The sequence below is a fragment of the Euleptes europaea genome, chromosome 1 (genome assembly GCF_029931775.1).
Source record: "Euleptes europaea isolate rEulEur1 chromosome 1, rEulEur1.hap1, whole genome shotgun sequence".
Classification (NCBI taxonomy): Eukaryota; Metazoa; Chordata; class Lepidosauria; order Squamata; family Sphaerodactylidae; genus Euleptes; species Euleptes europaea.
In genome coordinates this window covers 18,678,016-18,695,910 of record NC_079312.1, presented here as the reverse complement: position 1 = coordinate 18,695,910, position 17,895 = coordinate 18,678,016, and the positions used below count along the sequence as shown (strand labels likewise).

Sequence of the window (17,895 nt, the reverse complement as noted above, 5' to 3'; positions counted from 1 at the left end):
ACTATTGAGAATCCCCTTTTGAAATGCATGGACATTTTTTGAAATGTATGGCTGTTGGTATGCGCAAGCTTTAAAGATTGACATCGCTGCTTGGGGTTATGTATCTTGCAGGCCCTTTGGATACACACTGTATTATCCGCGTGATGTTCCCAAAACACTGTAGACTGAGATATCTTCTGTGGGAGCCTCAAGTCTCTTATCTATTCATGCATTTTATGCTGATCCATGTGTCAGTTCCCGCGGCTATTTCCATGCTTGCATTTTTCTTACAGCGTTCCATTTAACTAGGTAGAAGTTCTGTGGGTTATCTATGTGATTTATACTAAAATGTGATTTATTAAAATCAACTTCATGTCCCCTATCAGCTTTCTTAACTGAAGCACTGTTTATATGAGCCTCCATATGGCATCATTCACTATTGATCCTGCTTCTTTGTTTCCTCCACTTTACTGTCTCAAAAATGGTTTGATATGCTCTTTTTTTGAAAGTTCACAATCAAAGAGCTGATGAACACTGTATGGATGAAAAGATGTGCATGTTCACAGGTTCCACCATTACCTGTGCTGGTGTTATTTTCTGTACCTCATTAACCTTGGCTGCCATTCCCTTCCCCAAAAAACGCTTTTTTGGGGGGGCTACTTTTTTATAAAATTCATAACACTTAGAATCACCATTAGAGGCAGGGCACTAGCTACCCATTTCTCCCTATAACTCCACAATGAAAAGGACTACAGACATGGCTTTTATTTAGTGGAAGGTGGGAACAGTGTTGTAGTTAGAGTTGCCAACCCCCAGGTAGTAGCTGGAGATCTCCTGCTATTAAAACTGATCTCCAGATGATAGAGATCAGTTCCCCTGGAGAAAATGGCCGCTTTGGCCATTGGACTCCATGGCATTGAAGTCCCTCCCTTCCTCAAACCCCACCCTCCTTAGGCTCAACCCCAAAAACCTCCCACCAGTGGCAAAGAGGGACCTGGCAACCCTTTTTGTAGTAGGTTGTATAGATGATTTGTGGTCCAATCAATGCGAGTCGTTCTTAGTCCTATGGAAAGTAAAACCACAAGTAAAGGGCACTGTGTTGGAATGGAGGCATATACCTGTGCCCTCTGAGTCATGTTGCTTCTTAGAGCCAAACTAGACACACAGCAGCTGCAGGAAATGGTTTAAAAAATAAAACAAAGCTTGTTTGGGCTTGGAACACTGAGGGGGAGGGAGAAAAGGGCTTTACTCCCCCCCCAGTCATTTTCTCATGCCAAAACAACAGTGGGTAGGAGTTATTTCCCCATTTTTGCTTCTCCAAATGCAAAGAATAGTCGGTGTGGAGCAGTAAAAATGGGGAACTATCCCCTAAGCACACACTGTTTCGGCTCAGAAAACAGCTGGGGGGCGGAGGCAGGATACACCCCCCCCCCATGACAGCATTCTGAGCCCAGACGGACCTTGCTTTATTTTTTAATAGGCTTTCCCTGAAGCTGCTGTCCAGCTTCTGCGAATGCAACTTGGGTGCTGGGAACCCATACTGCGTTCTTTAAAAAAAGTGGACGTCTGATTGCCAGCTATTAAGTTCTTCCTGTCTTGACTGTGTACTTTTAACTTCACCAGGAGTTCTTGGTTCCTGTTCTCAAGACGTTGTTCTCAAGATCTCATAATTGCCATTCAGCTTTTCTCATTCGTATTCCCATTATTAAAACCGATTGTTTCCTCCATTTCAAGGGGAGGAGTTCATTTTTGTATTTATACTGTGAGTGGGGGCCATTATTTCCATAGGTTTGACAGGGTCATCAACTAGAACGCTTGTAGGGCTTGGAGGTGGGTTTTAGGGGCCATTTCCCTATATCAGGGCCCCCCAAAGTGGTGCCCGAGGGCGCTATAATGCCCAGCACTTCCTGGTGCCCTCCAAGTGTTTTTAGAAAGAAGGTAGGGACAGATAGGGCTTTTGCCCAGCAAGTCCTCTGTATAGCCATGGGAAATTCAATTGGCTGTGCAGATTTTTAAAAACATTGTTTTGGCAGCAGCTGCCGCCACAGCACAAGATTTTTCACTGTGTGACGGAAGGTAGATGTGACAGCAGCCAGTTTGTGGCTGTGCCCACAATGTTATGTCAGAATTCCAAAGGTTGGGGACTCCTGCCCTAAATAAATTTGCCACTTGTTGAATTTTCACTGTGACATTACTCCTTTCGAGATGGGGTACATCTATTCTGGACTTTAGTGGCTCTAAACACATTAATATCAAATTGGGAAGATCCGCCATTTAGCATCAGCATGTAGGGATGTGCACTGGGTGGGGGGAATCCTGAATTTTATTTGGTATATTGCTGTTGATGTTTTAATGTTGATCTGCTTAAAATTGATTGCTTAGGACTGCCCTCACCTAGATGGCCCAGGCTAGCCCGATCTCATCTGACGTCAGAAGTTAAACAGGATCAGCTCAGCCCTGGTTAGTACTTGGATGGGAGACCACCAAGGAAGTCCAGGGTTGCAACACAGAGGCAGGCAATGTCTACTGTTTGTCAGCGGGGCCTCTATTTATAAATGTATTTTCAAAAGAAAAGATACTATTTTAGTTAATATTAATATTTATTTTATTTAAAACATCAATATGCCTTTTTTCAAAGCAACATAGGACCCAACGCAGGTTAACAACAATTTGATGCCAAATATTAAAACATACATAAAAACATGAAGAACCAAACATATGACCCCACTATCAAGGAATTTCTCCTCCCCTACCCCCTACCCCATTTACCCAGGCTGTTCTAGGTTACTGTCTGTTTCAGCTCTTTGCTAAAGGTAGATGCCATTTTTTGTTAGTTTGTTAATGTTTTGGTGACTGATGGGAAGTCTGCAGAGGCCTTTACATAGATGAAGGGCTCTTGAACAATTCAAGGTTTGGTTTCTTTTCGTAATCATCCTAAACTTCAGAGCATCACCAGCAAGTCCTGAGAGGAGGATTAGATTAGATTCAACCACAATAAGGAGAGAGTATGAGATGAGTGCTTTGGCAAACCCAAAAGAAGGGATGGACAGCCTCTCCAGAGAAGGAGGCACCTGAGAAAGCATAGAGAGGGGCTGCTCTGTCAGCATCAAAAAAGGCCACCCGCCCCCCAGAGTAGTTGAGAGAGACTCGGATCCTCTTGAGCTCCCCACTTGGAGACAGACACGAAGGTGAAGACTGCTCAACAGCTTTGTACCCATCGTGGGCCTTCTTCATAGTCCATATCCCTTCCTCAGGAGAAACTGTTAACCATTTTCTGCTCACTGACTTTCTGGCAACTCCCACCCCCCATTCTTCACCATCGCTTTTCACATTGACCTCCCAGAAATGTCGGCCTGCCGTGAACCCCTCCCATCCCAGCACAAACTCCTTATCTTTGAACCTCTCAGGATTTGGGGGCAGTGTATGCTTGGGTCCCCATTTCACGCTTTTACGATCCTCAGAGACAGTGAGCCGGCTATGAGCTGTGTCTGGATTCAGAATCACATTGGCTGCTGGCGGAGACAAAGAAAGAGAAGCAGTATCAGCTAGGAGACTAATAGCCACTTTACAAATTCACCTTGCTCCATGGTTAGTTTAGATATGTATCAAGCCCCAGTGGATTTCTTTGGTTGTTTAAATGGTTTTCCCTTGCTCTCCAAATGCAAAGTCATTTGACTCCTGGACAAAGGTAGCTTTGGATTATGGATTACTTTAAAGAGAAGGGTTGGAGGAGAGTTTTACAGATATCGTGAACCGCCAAAAAGACAAATCAGTGGATTATAGATCAAATCAAACCTGAATTCTTTCTAGGAGCTAAAATGACCAAACTGAGGCTATTGTACTTTGGTCACATTATGAGAAGACAAGAGTCAATGGAAAAGACAATAATGCTAGGAAAAGTTGAAGGCAGCAGGAAAAGAGGAAGATGGACTGATTCAATCAAGGAAGCCACAGCCCACGGTTTGCAAGACCTGAGCAAGGCTGTTAATGATAGGGTGTTTTGGAGGCCATTAATTTATAGGGTAGCCATAAGTCGGAAGTGACTTGACCACACAACACACACACTATAAACACACAACAAGAGCATCTAGATCAGGGGTGTCAAATGTAAGGCCTGCGGGCCACATCCAGCCTCTTGAAAGCTCTTATCTGACCCATGAGCCAGCCACTCCCCCAACTCCTGATCTGGGATGGCGAGGCATGGCCCGGCCTAACCAAGTGACATTTATGTCATATCCAGCCCTCATAACAATTGAGTTTGAAACCAGTAGCCTAGATAGTCTTAAGAATGGGAAAATACTTAACAAGAAATACCAGAATTGTGGTGGGAGCATTTAGAAAGGGGAAATTATGACTGTTGGATGAACAGGAATTTACCTTTCTGCTGCTGAAGCCCAATGAGCACAGTGTCTACAGAAGCAAAGAGAAAAATTAATCCGCAGATCAGTTTTCTTATGACAAACACAGCAACAAAAATATCACTTTGTTACAGCACTTTGTATTTTCCAATGGGAAGATTAAAGTAAAAAAATATGCTATGAAACCCCCCCCCCAATTTATTTGCTTGCAAATATTAACACTTTTGCTTAATGTGAAAGTTTTCACCATTCTAATTATAGTTGTTGCTGGATTTAGGAAACAGAGAGAAGTTATAAAATTTGGCAAAATGATGCTCAACACTATTAAAAGGGATCAAGAATTATCCTAAGCAGGGTTAACCAGAAACCATTTCCCTTATCAACTTGCTCATAGGAATAATATGTTTAGGATTATTTTTTCCTTCTCCTCTGATAGTAGCATTTGTACATTTTGCATAGTTTGTAATGGATTATTTCTGCCATATGTACTACACATTTTTATTTTCTGAAATATAGTGGAAAGGTTTTCTTTTGTACTAATATATATAAATATACCACAAATATTGCCCTATTTTAGACACAATTAGGTGATTAATCGTGTATTCATTTTTCCTCAGTTTTATATTGCTTGTTGGAGGTCCTAATCTTGTGTTTCTTTTTTCCTTGGTACAAGGACCTCTCCCTTTCTTTTTTGCATTCACAGTGGCCAACCAAAGCCATGCAAAACCTTTCCTGATGTTGCCTCTTAATACCGGTATTTCAGGGGTTCATGGCCACTAGATGTGAAAGTTCCCTTCAGTCACCATGGCTAGAACCACTGATGGACCTGCCCTCCATGAATATGTCTAATTCCCTCTTAAAGCCATCTATACTCATGGCTATCACTACTGCCATTGGCCATAAATTCCACTAATAACTCCATGAGTAGGCTTACCAGGTCCTGTCGGTCCATGGGCGGGAGATTTTCTGGAGTGCACAGTGTGTATGCACACCTGGCACAAAGCATACACACACACACACACACCATGCAACGCCCCTGCGTCACTTCCGGGTTTACTCGGAAGCGATGCGGACCCTCTATCAATCTCTATCCCTCTATCGAAGTTGCTAGAGTGTCCACGTCGATTCCAGGTAAACCCTGAAGCAACATAGGCGTGTCGCGTGTGCACATGGTGCCTGCCAGCCCTCTTTTACCCACCACCACCGGGCACTTGGCAACTCTATCCATGAATGAATAAATATTTCCTTTTGTTTGACCTGAAACTATTGTCCATCAATGTCATTGGATGCTCCCAAGTTCTAGCATTAGAGATAAAGCTCGATCTACTTTCTCCCCACATGCATAATTTTATAAACCTATATCATGTCCTCCCTTAGTCATTTTTTTTCAAAACTGAAAAGTCCCAGATTCTTCAGCATTGTCCTATGCAAGCCCTACGTATGCTAGGCCTCTTCCTTTTGATAGAGAAGCCCGGGGGCAGAAAGGCAACAGGTTGATCTCCGTGGCCCTATGAAATGTGGAATTGACTTTAAGTATGAAGATCATATGGGTCCTTAAAAGGACTTTGTTTTTATGGATCATAGAATCATAGAGTTGGAAGGGACCACCAGGGTTATCAAGTTTAACCCCCTGCATAATGAAGCAAATTCACAACTACCTCCCCCCCACACCAAGTGACCAGAAGATGGCCAAGATGCCCTCCCTCTCATAATCTGCCTAAGGTCACAGAATCAGCATTGCTGACAGATGGCCATCTAACCTCTTCTTAAAAACCTACAGGGAAGGAGAGCTTACCACCTCCCGAGGAAGCCTGTTCCACTGAGGAATCACTCTAACTGTTAGAAAATTCTTCCTAATGTCTAGACGGAAACTCTTTTGATTTAATTTCAGAACCGTTGGTTTTGGTCCAACCTTCTTGGGCAACAGAAAACAACTCGGCTTCATCCTCAATATGACAGCCCCTCAAGTACTTGAACATGGTTATCATGTCCCCTCTCAGTCTTCTCCTCTTCAGGCTAAACATACCCAGCTCCTTCAACCTTTCCTCATAGGACTTGGTCTCCAGACCCCTCAACATCTTTGTTGCCCTCCTCTGGACACGTTCCAGCTTGTCTACATCTTTTTTAAAGATTTTGGTGCCTAAAACTGAATACAGTACTCTAGTTGAGGTCTAACCAGAGCGGAGGAAAGCGATACCATCACTTCGCATGATCTGGACACTATACTTCTGTTGATGCAGCCCAAGAATGCATTTGCCTTTTTAGCTACCGCATCACACTGCTGACTCATGTTCAGTGTTTGGTCTACTAAGACACCAAGATCTTTTTCACACACACTACTGCTCAGACAAGTCTCCCCCATCCTATAATTATGCATTTGATTTTTCCTACCTAAATGCAGAACTTTACATTTGTCTTTGTTGAAGTGCATTTTATTAGTTCTAGCCCACGTCTCCAGCCTGTCAAGATCATCCTGCATTTTGGCTCTGACTTCTACCGTATTTGCTACCCATCCCAATTTAGTATCATCGGCAAATTTAATAAGCATTCCCTCTATTCCTTCATCCAAATCATTCATAAAGATGTTGAACAACACAGGGCCCAGCACAGATCCCTGAGGAACTCCACTAGTCACTTCTCTCCAAGTGGATGAGGAACCATTAACTAGCACTCTTTGGGTACCATCTGTCAACCAGTTGCATATCCACCTAACAATAATAGGTTCTAACCCACATTTTCCCAATTTGTCAACTAGAATATTATGTGGAACCTTATCAAAAGCCTTACTGAAATCTAGATAAACTATGTCTACCGGATTCTCCTGATCCAGCAAGGTAGTAACTTTCTCAAAAAAGGAGAGATTAGTCTGATAGTATACAGTTCCCAACACACTGGCCGCAGACCTAACAAATTGATACTCTTTCCTTTTAATATTAAGCTCGCATGACCAAAGGTCTTCAGCATAAAACCAATACGTCCCAACCGATCAAACAGACAAACCAATATAACAAGACAGAACAAAAAGAAAACAAGATACCAAATCAATAAAATACCTATGTCTCATAAAATCTACAACACATTAGAAATTAAGATATAACAATGAGCCTATGAAATTTCTCATGAAATCAATAAAATAGTACACATTTTAACAATGTTTGAGGGAGTTCACTACAAATTGATACTGTGTTTGCACCCCTTTTGGTTCTAGAACCTTTGGATATGAAGTCCCTGGCAATGCACATCCCAGCCGGGAAGACTCACATCTATTGCGGCTTTATTTTTGTCCTTGATCTGAAAGAGTTGGACTTTGCCTACTTTAGTGCCCTTGAACCCCCATTCATGAGAGTGGGGAAGATCTGTATCTGCAGATGGCATCTGCTGAAAAGTTGTATTCAAAGGGTATAAAGAACCACTGTAGTGCCCTTGCAACTGACCAACTGACCATACTGCATCTATTCAAAAGATCTTTGTTCCATGCCAAGTGGGCAAGGAACATCTGTTCAGCTGATCTGAAGAATTTAACTTGTGGCCTTTCTCAGTTTCTCTTTCTGATCTTGCACTAGGAACAGCCTTTCCTTCAAAGAGTCTGTTATGACTCCAAGACACTAAATGCACTAAGATAGCATTAACATACTCTTGTCCTGGCTGACCATGAATCCATGGTCCCTCAGATACCATAGTGCAATTCTGACATCTTTGATCATCTTGTTAATGAATAGAGATTGCAGAAGTAGATCATCACACTACAGATGCACAAGGATGCCCAGTGTTCTGAGAAAGGTTACCACTGCAATCATCACTTTGTTAGAACACCCTCAGGGCAGAGGCAATGCCAAATGGCAGGGGTCTGAGCTGGAACTGCCAGCCTCTGCCAGAATAAGAAGCTGAGGAACTTCCAATGGGGTGGTACAAGTGGAACATTCAAGTAAGTTTTTAATCAGACCCATTGAATATATTCCCCCTTCAAGGTTAATATGCAAAGCGCTTATTTTCATAGCCACGCTTAATGACATCAAGTATCAGGAAACTTCCCACATCAACATCTAGCCAAGTATCATGCCCATTGTAAAATCCTTGCAGCCATTTTTCATTACCTTTGAACTGTTTAATGACACCCTCAAGAAAGGGATTTATATCACAGAAGTCCCAGACGCTCCACTTCAGTGCAGGAGGCAAAACCACCTCAAGTTTCTCTCTCTCCTCGTATCTGAAAGGAATTTTTTTTAATCCATCATAGTGCCCTGGATTTTTTCCATTCCTTCCATCCTTGTCTATCCAAGAAGCAAAGGCTGCTGAATGTGCTTCACTTGCAGCTATTCTTTAAGCACAGCCACTGCCCTTGAGATTAGACATTCTATCAAACATGCTTAGAAAGGAAACTAATCACACAGTTTGCTCCAAAAGCTAGTGGAGGACAGAATAACTCCAACTGTATAAAAGTACAGGAAAGCCATCCTAAGGTATAAAAGATGTATGCGTACACAGAGGGAATTATTAGGTCACAAAAATGTGTGGCATCTTTAAACCTTTAAATGCTCAAGATTTTCATAATGAATAGTATGAGTGATTGGATTTTACACTGTCATAAAATACCTTTGTACATTTTTAGCTGAAAAGCCTGGAAGACTTCAGGTTGGGCATTTTCCTCTTTTGGGGGGAGGACCTGTTGGAGGAGCAACTGCAGAGTAAATGAATACAACATGCAGCAGGCAGAAAAGAGTGTTGTTCAACTACAGGAAGAAGCATCGCTAGTTGGAGTAAGAACAGAGCCTTCTAAGTGCAAAAGGATTTATTTTCACCTATGAAATGCTGGGGGGAGGGGGTGTCCTGCGTTCTCTCCTCCAAGAACATAATATTTTTCACATGCTATCCCCACCCTTTCCAGCATCATGAGAATAAATGAGAGGGATCCACTTACTTCTGCAAGGTGCTTTTGATATCCTGGAGAGGAAAAAGGAGAGAGAAAATCTTTATGAGATAATGAAGTCAGCAGGGAAAGTGAAGCCATTTTAATGGCAGCAGCTCTCCGGGGTCTTAGGCAAAGGTTTTTCACCTCACCTCCTCCCACATCCTTTAGCTGGAAATGAACTTGGAACCTACTGCATGAGAAGCAGATACTGACTTACAACCCCATTTCTTTAGTAAACCTATTGTTGTTACTTTTCCAAATGTTTCTCCCCTCAAGTAATTCAATTTTGTGCACCTGGAACACCTCTAAAGAAAGTTCCAGTCTAATCTCTTTTATTTTATTTTAAGTTAATTTTGAGCATTGTTAGGAGGCAACCCTATAAGATGAAACCAGTGGGTTAGATCCAATGGTAAATTATTTCACGTTCACTAGAGATCATAGTTCATGTAAGAGTTCATAATATCATAGAGTTGGAAGGGTTCCCCAGAGTCATCTAGTCCAATCCCCTACACAATGCAGGAAATTCACAACTACCTCCCCTCCCACACACACACACTCAGTGACCCCCTGTTGTCAGCCTTCTGTTACAGAGAATGCTGAGCCATTTCTGCCCAATTCATACCTGCAGGAGCTCACTGTCTGGCAGCTGACACTTCCTCTCCATCTCCTGGATGATAATCTCGAACGAGGTCATTCCCTCATTCAGTTTGGCCATGAGCTCATCGCTTTTTCTTGCCACCTCCTTCTCCACCTCTTGCATTTGGGCCAGCAGGAGTTTCTCTTGTTCTTCCAGAAACTTGTGTAGTTGCCTGAACTGGATCACTGCTTTTTGCCTCTCTGCTTTGGTTTGCTTCTGAGATGGAAAGGGAAGACGAGCAGGCCATTCTGAAGAATACAGCCAGTCTTTGCAAGTAAAGACAGTCTCACAGGATGGACCATTTTGATTTTTCAGAGAGATCAAGTCAACAGAGTCACACAAGCACCCAGCCACACCTGAATCCCAACTGCAATTACTTTATCCTTGCAGTGTTTCCTCTTTGTAAAATTCAGACAAAGAGAATATCTCTCTCTTTTCCCATGTGGAGCAAAAAATCATCTGGGAGAAAGCTAATTTTTGGAAGAAAAACTTCCAAAGGCGAAAGGACTGACCCCCCGCCCCCATTGCCTGGCTTCCCAATTTAGTATGCAGCTTCTCTTGCTGCATTTTGTTAGAGAAAATACCGTACACATGACCAGGCACCCCCCTTGTACTTTTCCTCCACGTGGCTCAGTTTGGAATTAGCTTGATATGTAAGATATTTCAGCAAGCCTTTTTGCTGGGGGGGGGGGGGTTATCTGTTTTATGAGAGTTCTCTCAGCTTGCTGTGTTGAGGCTTGTATGGTGATGGAGATGCAGACCACAGCACTATTTCCCTGCCTTCAGGATACAGTATTTTGGTTCCACCTGCCTTGTGCCTACCTCATGTACCTTGTGCCTACCTCATGTAACCCATGTTGCTTGGAAACAGCTGATTCTGGGAACAAGAGAGAGTTCTAGATCCTGACGGAAATCAAAAACTACACAAAGTCTTTGCAGGGATCAGGAGAATTGATTGGTACAAACTAGAAAAGCGCTAGGCAAATTCATCTACCAAACAAGGCAAATTATTAAACATTTCAGCAGCATCACTACTTAGCACAGTCCTTCATTAACAGTTTCTGTGGAGAAATCAGGCCATGCCAAATGACAGATGTGATGAAGCAAGACTGCCTCATGCCTTCTGATTTTTTCTACATTTCAGTTTCAGCTTTATTGTCAAATACTAGTTCTTTAGTCCTTGCTTGCATTGCAGTAGTAATAGCACTTACAAGAAGGTCCAGGCTGTCCTTCATTATGTCTGCTTTATACGCCATCATTTTTTTCTTCTCCTCCTCCAGAATCTCCAAGTAGCTACTGATCTCCTCCTGAAGAAAAATCACAGTTCATGTTTGTTCCTTTTCAGAGATATACATGATTGGGTGTGCCAGAGCACTGACAGTTCACCAGCACAATTGAGCCAGAAATCAACACAGCCAGACTGGAGATGTCCCAGTGTCACCTCAGAGAGACCCTTCGCAAGACCAAGCTGGCCTGAGAAGATAGGACAAACAGTGAGGCAGCAGCCAAGCTAAGAGACAGCAGGAGACAAGCAGGTATCAAGATCTCAGTCCCTCTTCAAGCAGAGCCTGGGATAGAAATTAGGCACACCAACAGCATCAGAGCAAATTTCCCTATAAAGAGTGCCATGAGACACTCAGCAGAGAAGAACCCACAGCTCTTTTCCACCAAGATCCATAGATATTTCCTACCTTATACTCCTGGGAAGCCTCCTCAGTAGGAATTACTTGATGGTATTTATGCTCTGTGACACACTTCACACAGATGAGGGCTTCATCATTCTTGCAGAAGAGTTTCAGGGGCTCCTGGTGTTTCTCGCAAATGCTTCCCTTTCCACCTTCCATGGTTGTCTGATTCTAAAGCAAGAGAAACAACATTAGCTTCATTTGGAGTAGGGTTAGGATTTCGAGTGTCCTTTGAACATCTGTTTCTCCTGACAATCCCATTAACTTTACAAATGGATGGTTATTTCGAATATGGTATGATTTTTTTTCTTCTCTTGGTACCACAGACCTGCTTTTGGGGAGGGGGAAAACAAGTTCATTAGATTTTGATTTGGGATGCATCAATTTTTTATGGGCTTAATGTAAAATGACATGTGACACTCCCCCCCCCAAATCTTCACTCCACAAGGACATCAAACCTTATATCGTGCAACCTCAGAATCCTGTTGATTCTGATTACTTTTGCCAAAAAACTCCCCAAAGGGATCTTCTAGACTCTCCCTAATGAGTGATTATAACTCCTACTAGGCGATTTCCATAGCAGTTGCTATGATGGAAGACATCACATCATTTTTGTGTCTGATAGCCAAGGGCAAAAACCATTTTGGGATTCTGCAAAACCTGGAAGAACATCCACCCTCCCCCAGATTTTTAAAGATGATGGTTTGGCTCCTGCAGAAACATTTCACAAACAGAAGGGATTTCTGTCCTGAGGGCATGATTTCTCTGACTTTCCCTGAAATTCTGCTCCTGGGGAATTAGGGGTGCCCCCCCCCCGAAACAGCACGTTCTTGGACGTCTGCTGTGGGAGGGATGAATTGCCAAAAATTGCTCCACTGTTACCTACATGGGAATTGTCCAGTGGATCCAAAATGATGTAGTACAGACAATTACCAAAAGAAAATAAGGGGGGAGGAGTGAAATCACATCTGGCGCTCCAGATGACTTTGTGAGAGTGCAATAGGCATTTGGGGTTGCCCAGGCAACTACTCACAACACTGAAGTCTCCCCCTCACATAGTTATTTGGGGAGCTGGCAAAAAAGTTCAATCCCTCTCCCCCTGCCCCATGTCAGAGTGCTCTGGTTGCCCTCTCTTTTCCTCATCTGAGAGGAAACTGCCAAAGGTGTGTGTGTGTGGGGGGGGGGATATATAGGCTGAGTGTCCCACTACCCTCTTCCCCCAGATACTCTTTGGTCCTAAATCTGCAGCCATTCAATTTCATGAGGCCACCCTGAGAACGAATTAGGGTTGCCAACCTCCAGGTAGCAGCTGGAGATCCCCCACTATTACAACTGATCTCCAGACAACAGAGATCAGTTCACCTGGATTAAATGGACACATTGGCAATTGGGCTCCATGGCATTGAAGTCCCACCCCTCCCCAAACCCTGCCCTCCTCAGGCTTCACCCCAAAAATCTCCAGGGATTTCCCAACTGGGTGCTGGCAACCCTATGATGAATATTTTGAGAAAGGAAGAAAAATGGACCCTACCTGTTTTCCCCACACCACTAATTTTAAACCCTTCCTTTTGGTGTCTTCTCTTAACTGTGCTGATTCCCAATTACATTAGGAATGCACTTCCTACCTCTTGGTCATTTTGCATTTGGGTTCTCTCTTTTTGATGTGCTTTTTCCCCGTATTAAGCAGGGGGCTCATTGGAAAATACAATAATGCTAGGAAAAGTTGAAGGCAGCCACAGCCCTGATTTTGCTAGACTTGAGCAAGGCTGTTAAGGATAGGCCTTTTTGGAGGATAGCAAGGCTATCAAAGTTAGCTCACAGCTATCCAAATTCCAGTTCATTATCAAGCTTTTGGGTACAAAAACAAATTCGGTTTCATATTTATTACTGCCCATTCTCTACTTTGCCTTGACCTGGATGGCCCAAGCTAGCCTGATCTCCTCAGATCCCAGAAGCTAAGCAGGGTCAGCCCTGGTTAGTATTTGGATGGGAGACCACCAAGGAAGTCCAGGGTTGCTGTGCAGAAGAAGGCACTGGCAAACCACCTCTGTTAGTCTCTTGCCATGAAAACCCCAAAAAGGGGTCGCCATAAGTCGGTTGCAACTTGTTACGGCACTTTACACACACACACTTTCTCTACTTTAAGCTACAGAGAAGGAATCACAACAATTACTCATCATAATCCACAGATTTCTTACTTTATTTTCTTGGGAAGCCTCCTCCAGAGGCATCACCTCGTGATCTTTGTGCTCTCTGGATCTGCTGCAGACCACACAAATGGGGTCTCCGTCATCCTTGCAGAAAAATGCCAGGGGCTCCAGGTGCTTTGCGCAGACCCCCTCCCTTTCTTCTCCCCTTTCCGCTGCTGCCTTTTTCCCCCACCGAGGGCTGAATTTCTTGGCTATTTCGACGAAGCTGGCCAGCTGCTGGTTAGGACGGAGCGCCCCTGCCTGAGCTGCTCCTCTGCACTGGGGGCAGCAGGAAGCCTCCGCCCCGGACTCCCCCCAGCTGCGGGCCAGGCAGGTGCGGCAGAAACTGTGGCCGCACTGGGCGATGCTCACCGGGTCGCTGAAAAAGTCCAGGCAGATGGAGCAAGTGGCTTCCTCGCACAGCTCTTTCACTGGACCTCCAGCAGCCATGACTGCGCCACACCAAGACAGCGTGAGCGTCGGTAACAAAAGGTGAGTTTCGTTTCTCCGTCTCCAAGCGGCGTTGGGCTTTCCGGGAAATCGCCCAGCCGTCTCAGCTGGCCTGAAACCAACAGCGTGCAAATAAGCTAGGAGCAAGTCTGGCCTTGGGGAAAGACTGGGCAGAATCAGTACTTGCCATTTATACATGGGAAGCTTTGCCTTGCATTGGCCGCTCTTTAGATGCACTTCCCCCCCCCCCAGCCCTATTCTCAAAACTCAACAAGAAGCCCCCATGCAGAGTTTTGAGAATTCGGATGGGGGGGAAATGTGCATCTATAGAGTGGCAAATCCAATGCAAAACCTTCCATGAATAAATGGCCACTGTCTCGTTTAGAAAAGGGCAAGAGTCCAGTAGCACCTTAAAGACTAACAAGAATATTTTCTGGCAGGGGATGAGCTTTCGTGAGCCACAGCTCACTTCTTCAGATCCAGCTGGAATGTGAATCCATCTGTCTTTAAGCAGAGGAGAGTGAATTCAGACAAGCATTCGTATGTCAATGTTCACAGTATGTAAATATGAATAGCAGGCGTGGTGGGATGAGGTGTGGTCTGCAGAAGAGTCTGTGATGTCCAGGGGAGAGATGGGTGTGGAGAAATCAGCATTGGTAATGAGCGATGAATGCAATTCACCCACTGTGAATTATCATTTAGAAAAGCATTTTCATATGAAATATTAGTCTATAGTAAGGGTTGATTTTTGTTAAATTAAACCACCCACGGCTTTAACTACTGTGGAAAGAACAGGAATGAATTGTGGTTGCCAACCTCCAGGTGAGACCTGGAGATTTCCTGGAATTACAACTATCTCCAGACCATAAAGATCAGTTCCCCTGGAGAAAGAGGCTGCTTCTATAACATTTTACCTAAGGTTGCCAACCTCCAGGTGGTGGGTGGAGATCGCCTGGCAACAGAGATCAGTTCACCTGGAGAAAAGGGCCACTTTGGCAATTGGACTCTATGGCACTGGAGTCCCTCCCCTCTCCCAATCCTGCCCTCCTCAGGCTCCACCCCCCCAATCTCCAGGTATTTCTATGCATGTTTACTATGCATCCTCATAGGCTTCAATTAATGACTGTCAAAAAGAAACAGCACAGAATGAAATGGCAGAGACTCATAGGGAATTGTTTAGTTGTTTGCCTTTATTAAGTCAACACATCTACAGTTCTGGCCTACAGGACAGAACCTTTTAAAACTTCCATGAAACCCAAGGAGATGAATCCTCCAGCCCTCCTATGGACTTGGCTCTCCATCAGCTTACTGCGGTTCATTTTCAGATAAAGTGTCTGTGAAAGCAAAAGGAGACGAGATTAAGCACCACACCACAGTGGCCTAAAACAAGTTTTTTGTTACAACAGTAGAACACCTCAGTAGGCCCTTGCCTCTTTATTTGCAAACAATGTGTTCACAGTGGGTAGCCGTGTTAGTCTGTTTGCAGTAGTCAAAAAGGGCAAGAGTCCAGTAGCACCTTAAAGACTAACAAAAATATTTTCTGGTAGGGTATGAGCTTTTGTGAGCCACAACTCACTTCTTCAGATACAGCTAGAATGTGAATCCATCAGTCTTTAAGTAGAGGAACAGTATGTAAATGTGAATAGCAGGCTTGATGGGATTAGGTGTGATATGCAGAAGAGTCTGTGATGTCCAGGGGAGAGATGGGTGTGGAGAAATCAGCATTGGTAATGGGCCATGAATGCAAGGTCTTTATTCAGCCCAGGTAAATGCATTGACTTTAGTTTGAATATCAACTGTACTTCAGCAGTTTCTCTTTCCAATCTCCCTTTGAAATTCCTTTGTAAGAGAACTGCTACTCTTAAATCTGCAACAGAATGTCCTGGAAGGTTGAAATGTTCTCCCACTGGTTTTTGAATATTGTGTTAAGTAGAAACTAGAATAAATTCAGGGGGCATGTGGATAATCTCCGATTCTAGTTTATTCAGATTTCTCGTTAAAATGATTTCTATCCCCACCCCCAGTTGCCTTTGGTTCTAGAAAAGAGAAAGTGTATCTGATTGGGAAAGCGATAATCTGGAATATTTACTCTAAACTAAGGGCTCCACCTAGGAGCCCCGTGGTGCAGAGTGGTAAACTGCAGTACTGCAGTCCAAGCTCTGCTCACGACCTGAGTTCGATCCCAACGGAAGTTGGTTTCAGGTAGACAGCTCAAGGTTGACTCAGCCTTCCATCTTTCCGAGGTCGGTAAAATGAGGACCCAGCTTGCTGGGGGTAGAGGGAAGATGACTGGGGAAGGCACTGGCAAACCACCCCATAGACAAAGCCTGCCTAGTAAGCGTCAGGATGTGACGTCACCCCATGGGTGAGGAATGACCCGGTGCTCGCACAGGGGACCTTTACCTTTTTATGGGCTCCACCTACCAATGTCGAAGCTTACTGCGCCTGCCATATTTACGGGTAGTTAGAAAACAGCAGGAGCAGTCAAGCCAAAAGAGCAGCAGCAATATCAGATGAAGCAACAGCCAGAATGAACAACTTTTTTAGCGAACTATAGCCAAAATTAGATTTATAATAAAAGTTATGTCCCACCTCTCTCCCCAAAAAGGGGAGAAAGATGCCAGGTGACAGCTGTATTGTCTTGTAAAGCCCCCATGCTTTTTGCTGTACAAGCTTCACCAGGGGGATCAGAGTTCCTTCATGCTGACCCTCTCCACAGCAATTGAGTTGTTTCTCCCCAGTGGGGACCCAAAGCAGCTGGCTTTGTTCTCCTCTTTTGCCTCTGCAAGCCATTCCCTACTAAGCTCAACTAGGACATCATTCCCTACTAAGCTCAACTAGGACATCAGTCAAGGAAGGAGAATTGTTCACACTAGCTAATTATGACAGCCAAGAGCAGTAGAAAGGAGAAAGATATATCTTAAAATCTATTAAGAATATTTCTTGAACATGCAGGTTCTTTCCCTTTTCGGTTTGGATGTTTGTTCTTCCCTTCGCTACCTTTCAAATACAAAAGGCCAAGTGAAAAGATATACACAAATGATTGGAGGTGAAAAGCAGTGAAGTCCTTAAAAAGGAGAAAGAGAATGCAATATGGAGTGAAGGCTGCAGGAGTTCTTTGGACCAAAATGTATTCCTGTCATGAACTAAAATGCTTTCTCAACTGGCACTCAGTCCAAGTTATTGTCTCTGCTTACCCCTACACTTCAGTGTTACGAGTAAGACTTTATGCTGGACCAGAATTATCTAAATCAGGGGTCCTCAACATGGTGCCCATGTGTGCCATGATGCCCACCAAAACCTTTCCTGGTACCTGCCAAATGTTTTTTAGAAAGTGAGCAGGGCCATGCGGGGCTGTGAAAATATTCAAAGAGCTGCTTCAGCAGCAGCTGCCACCACAGCACAAGGATCTTCATTGCATGACTGAAGACAAAGTCCGTGTGTGCAAGAAAACAATACGTTCATTTTAAAAGGCATTCTGTTCAACACAGCTTTTTCCAGAAATGCTGAAGAGTTACTATTAAGAGTTATGCACGACCTCACTCCCTAATATTTTGTGGTTAGCTCAACCTCCTGTGGCAGCCGTTTTGTGGTTGTGCCTGCCACAGTCAGAACTCCAAAGGTGCCTGCCAGCTCAAAAGGGTTGGGGACCCCTGATCTAAATTGAAACCCTTGCAGTAAGTCATTA

General features: G+C 43.9%; 1 protein-coding gene across 1 annotated transcript; it reads right to left on the bottom strand.

Moving 5' to 3' along the window:
• Positions 1–2,964: 2,964 nt before the first annotated feature.
• LOC130472893 (E3 ubiquitin-protein ligase TRIM7-like) lies at positions 2,965–14,207 on the bottom strand. Its single transcript, XM_056844381.1, is given in 8 exon segments — positions 2,965–3,488; positions 4,357–4,389; positions 8,432–8,544; positions 9,256–9,278; positions 9,869–10,099; positions 11,095–11,190; positions 11,575–11,763; positions 13,767–14,207. Coding segments are annotated over 8 exon segments (1,650 nt in total).
• Between the last annotated feature and the right edge of the window lie 3,688 nt (positions 14,208–17,895).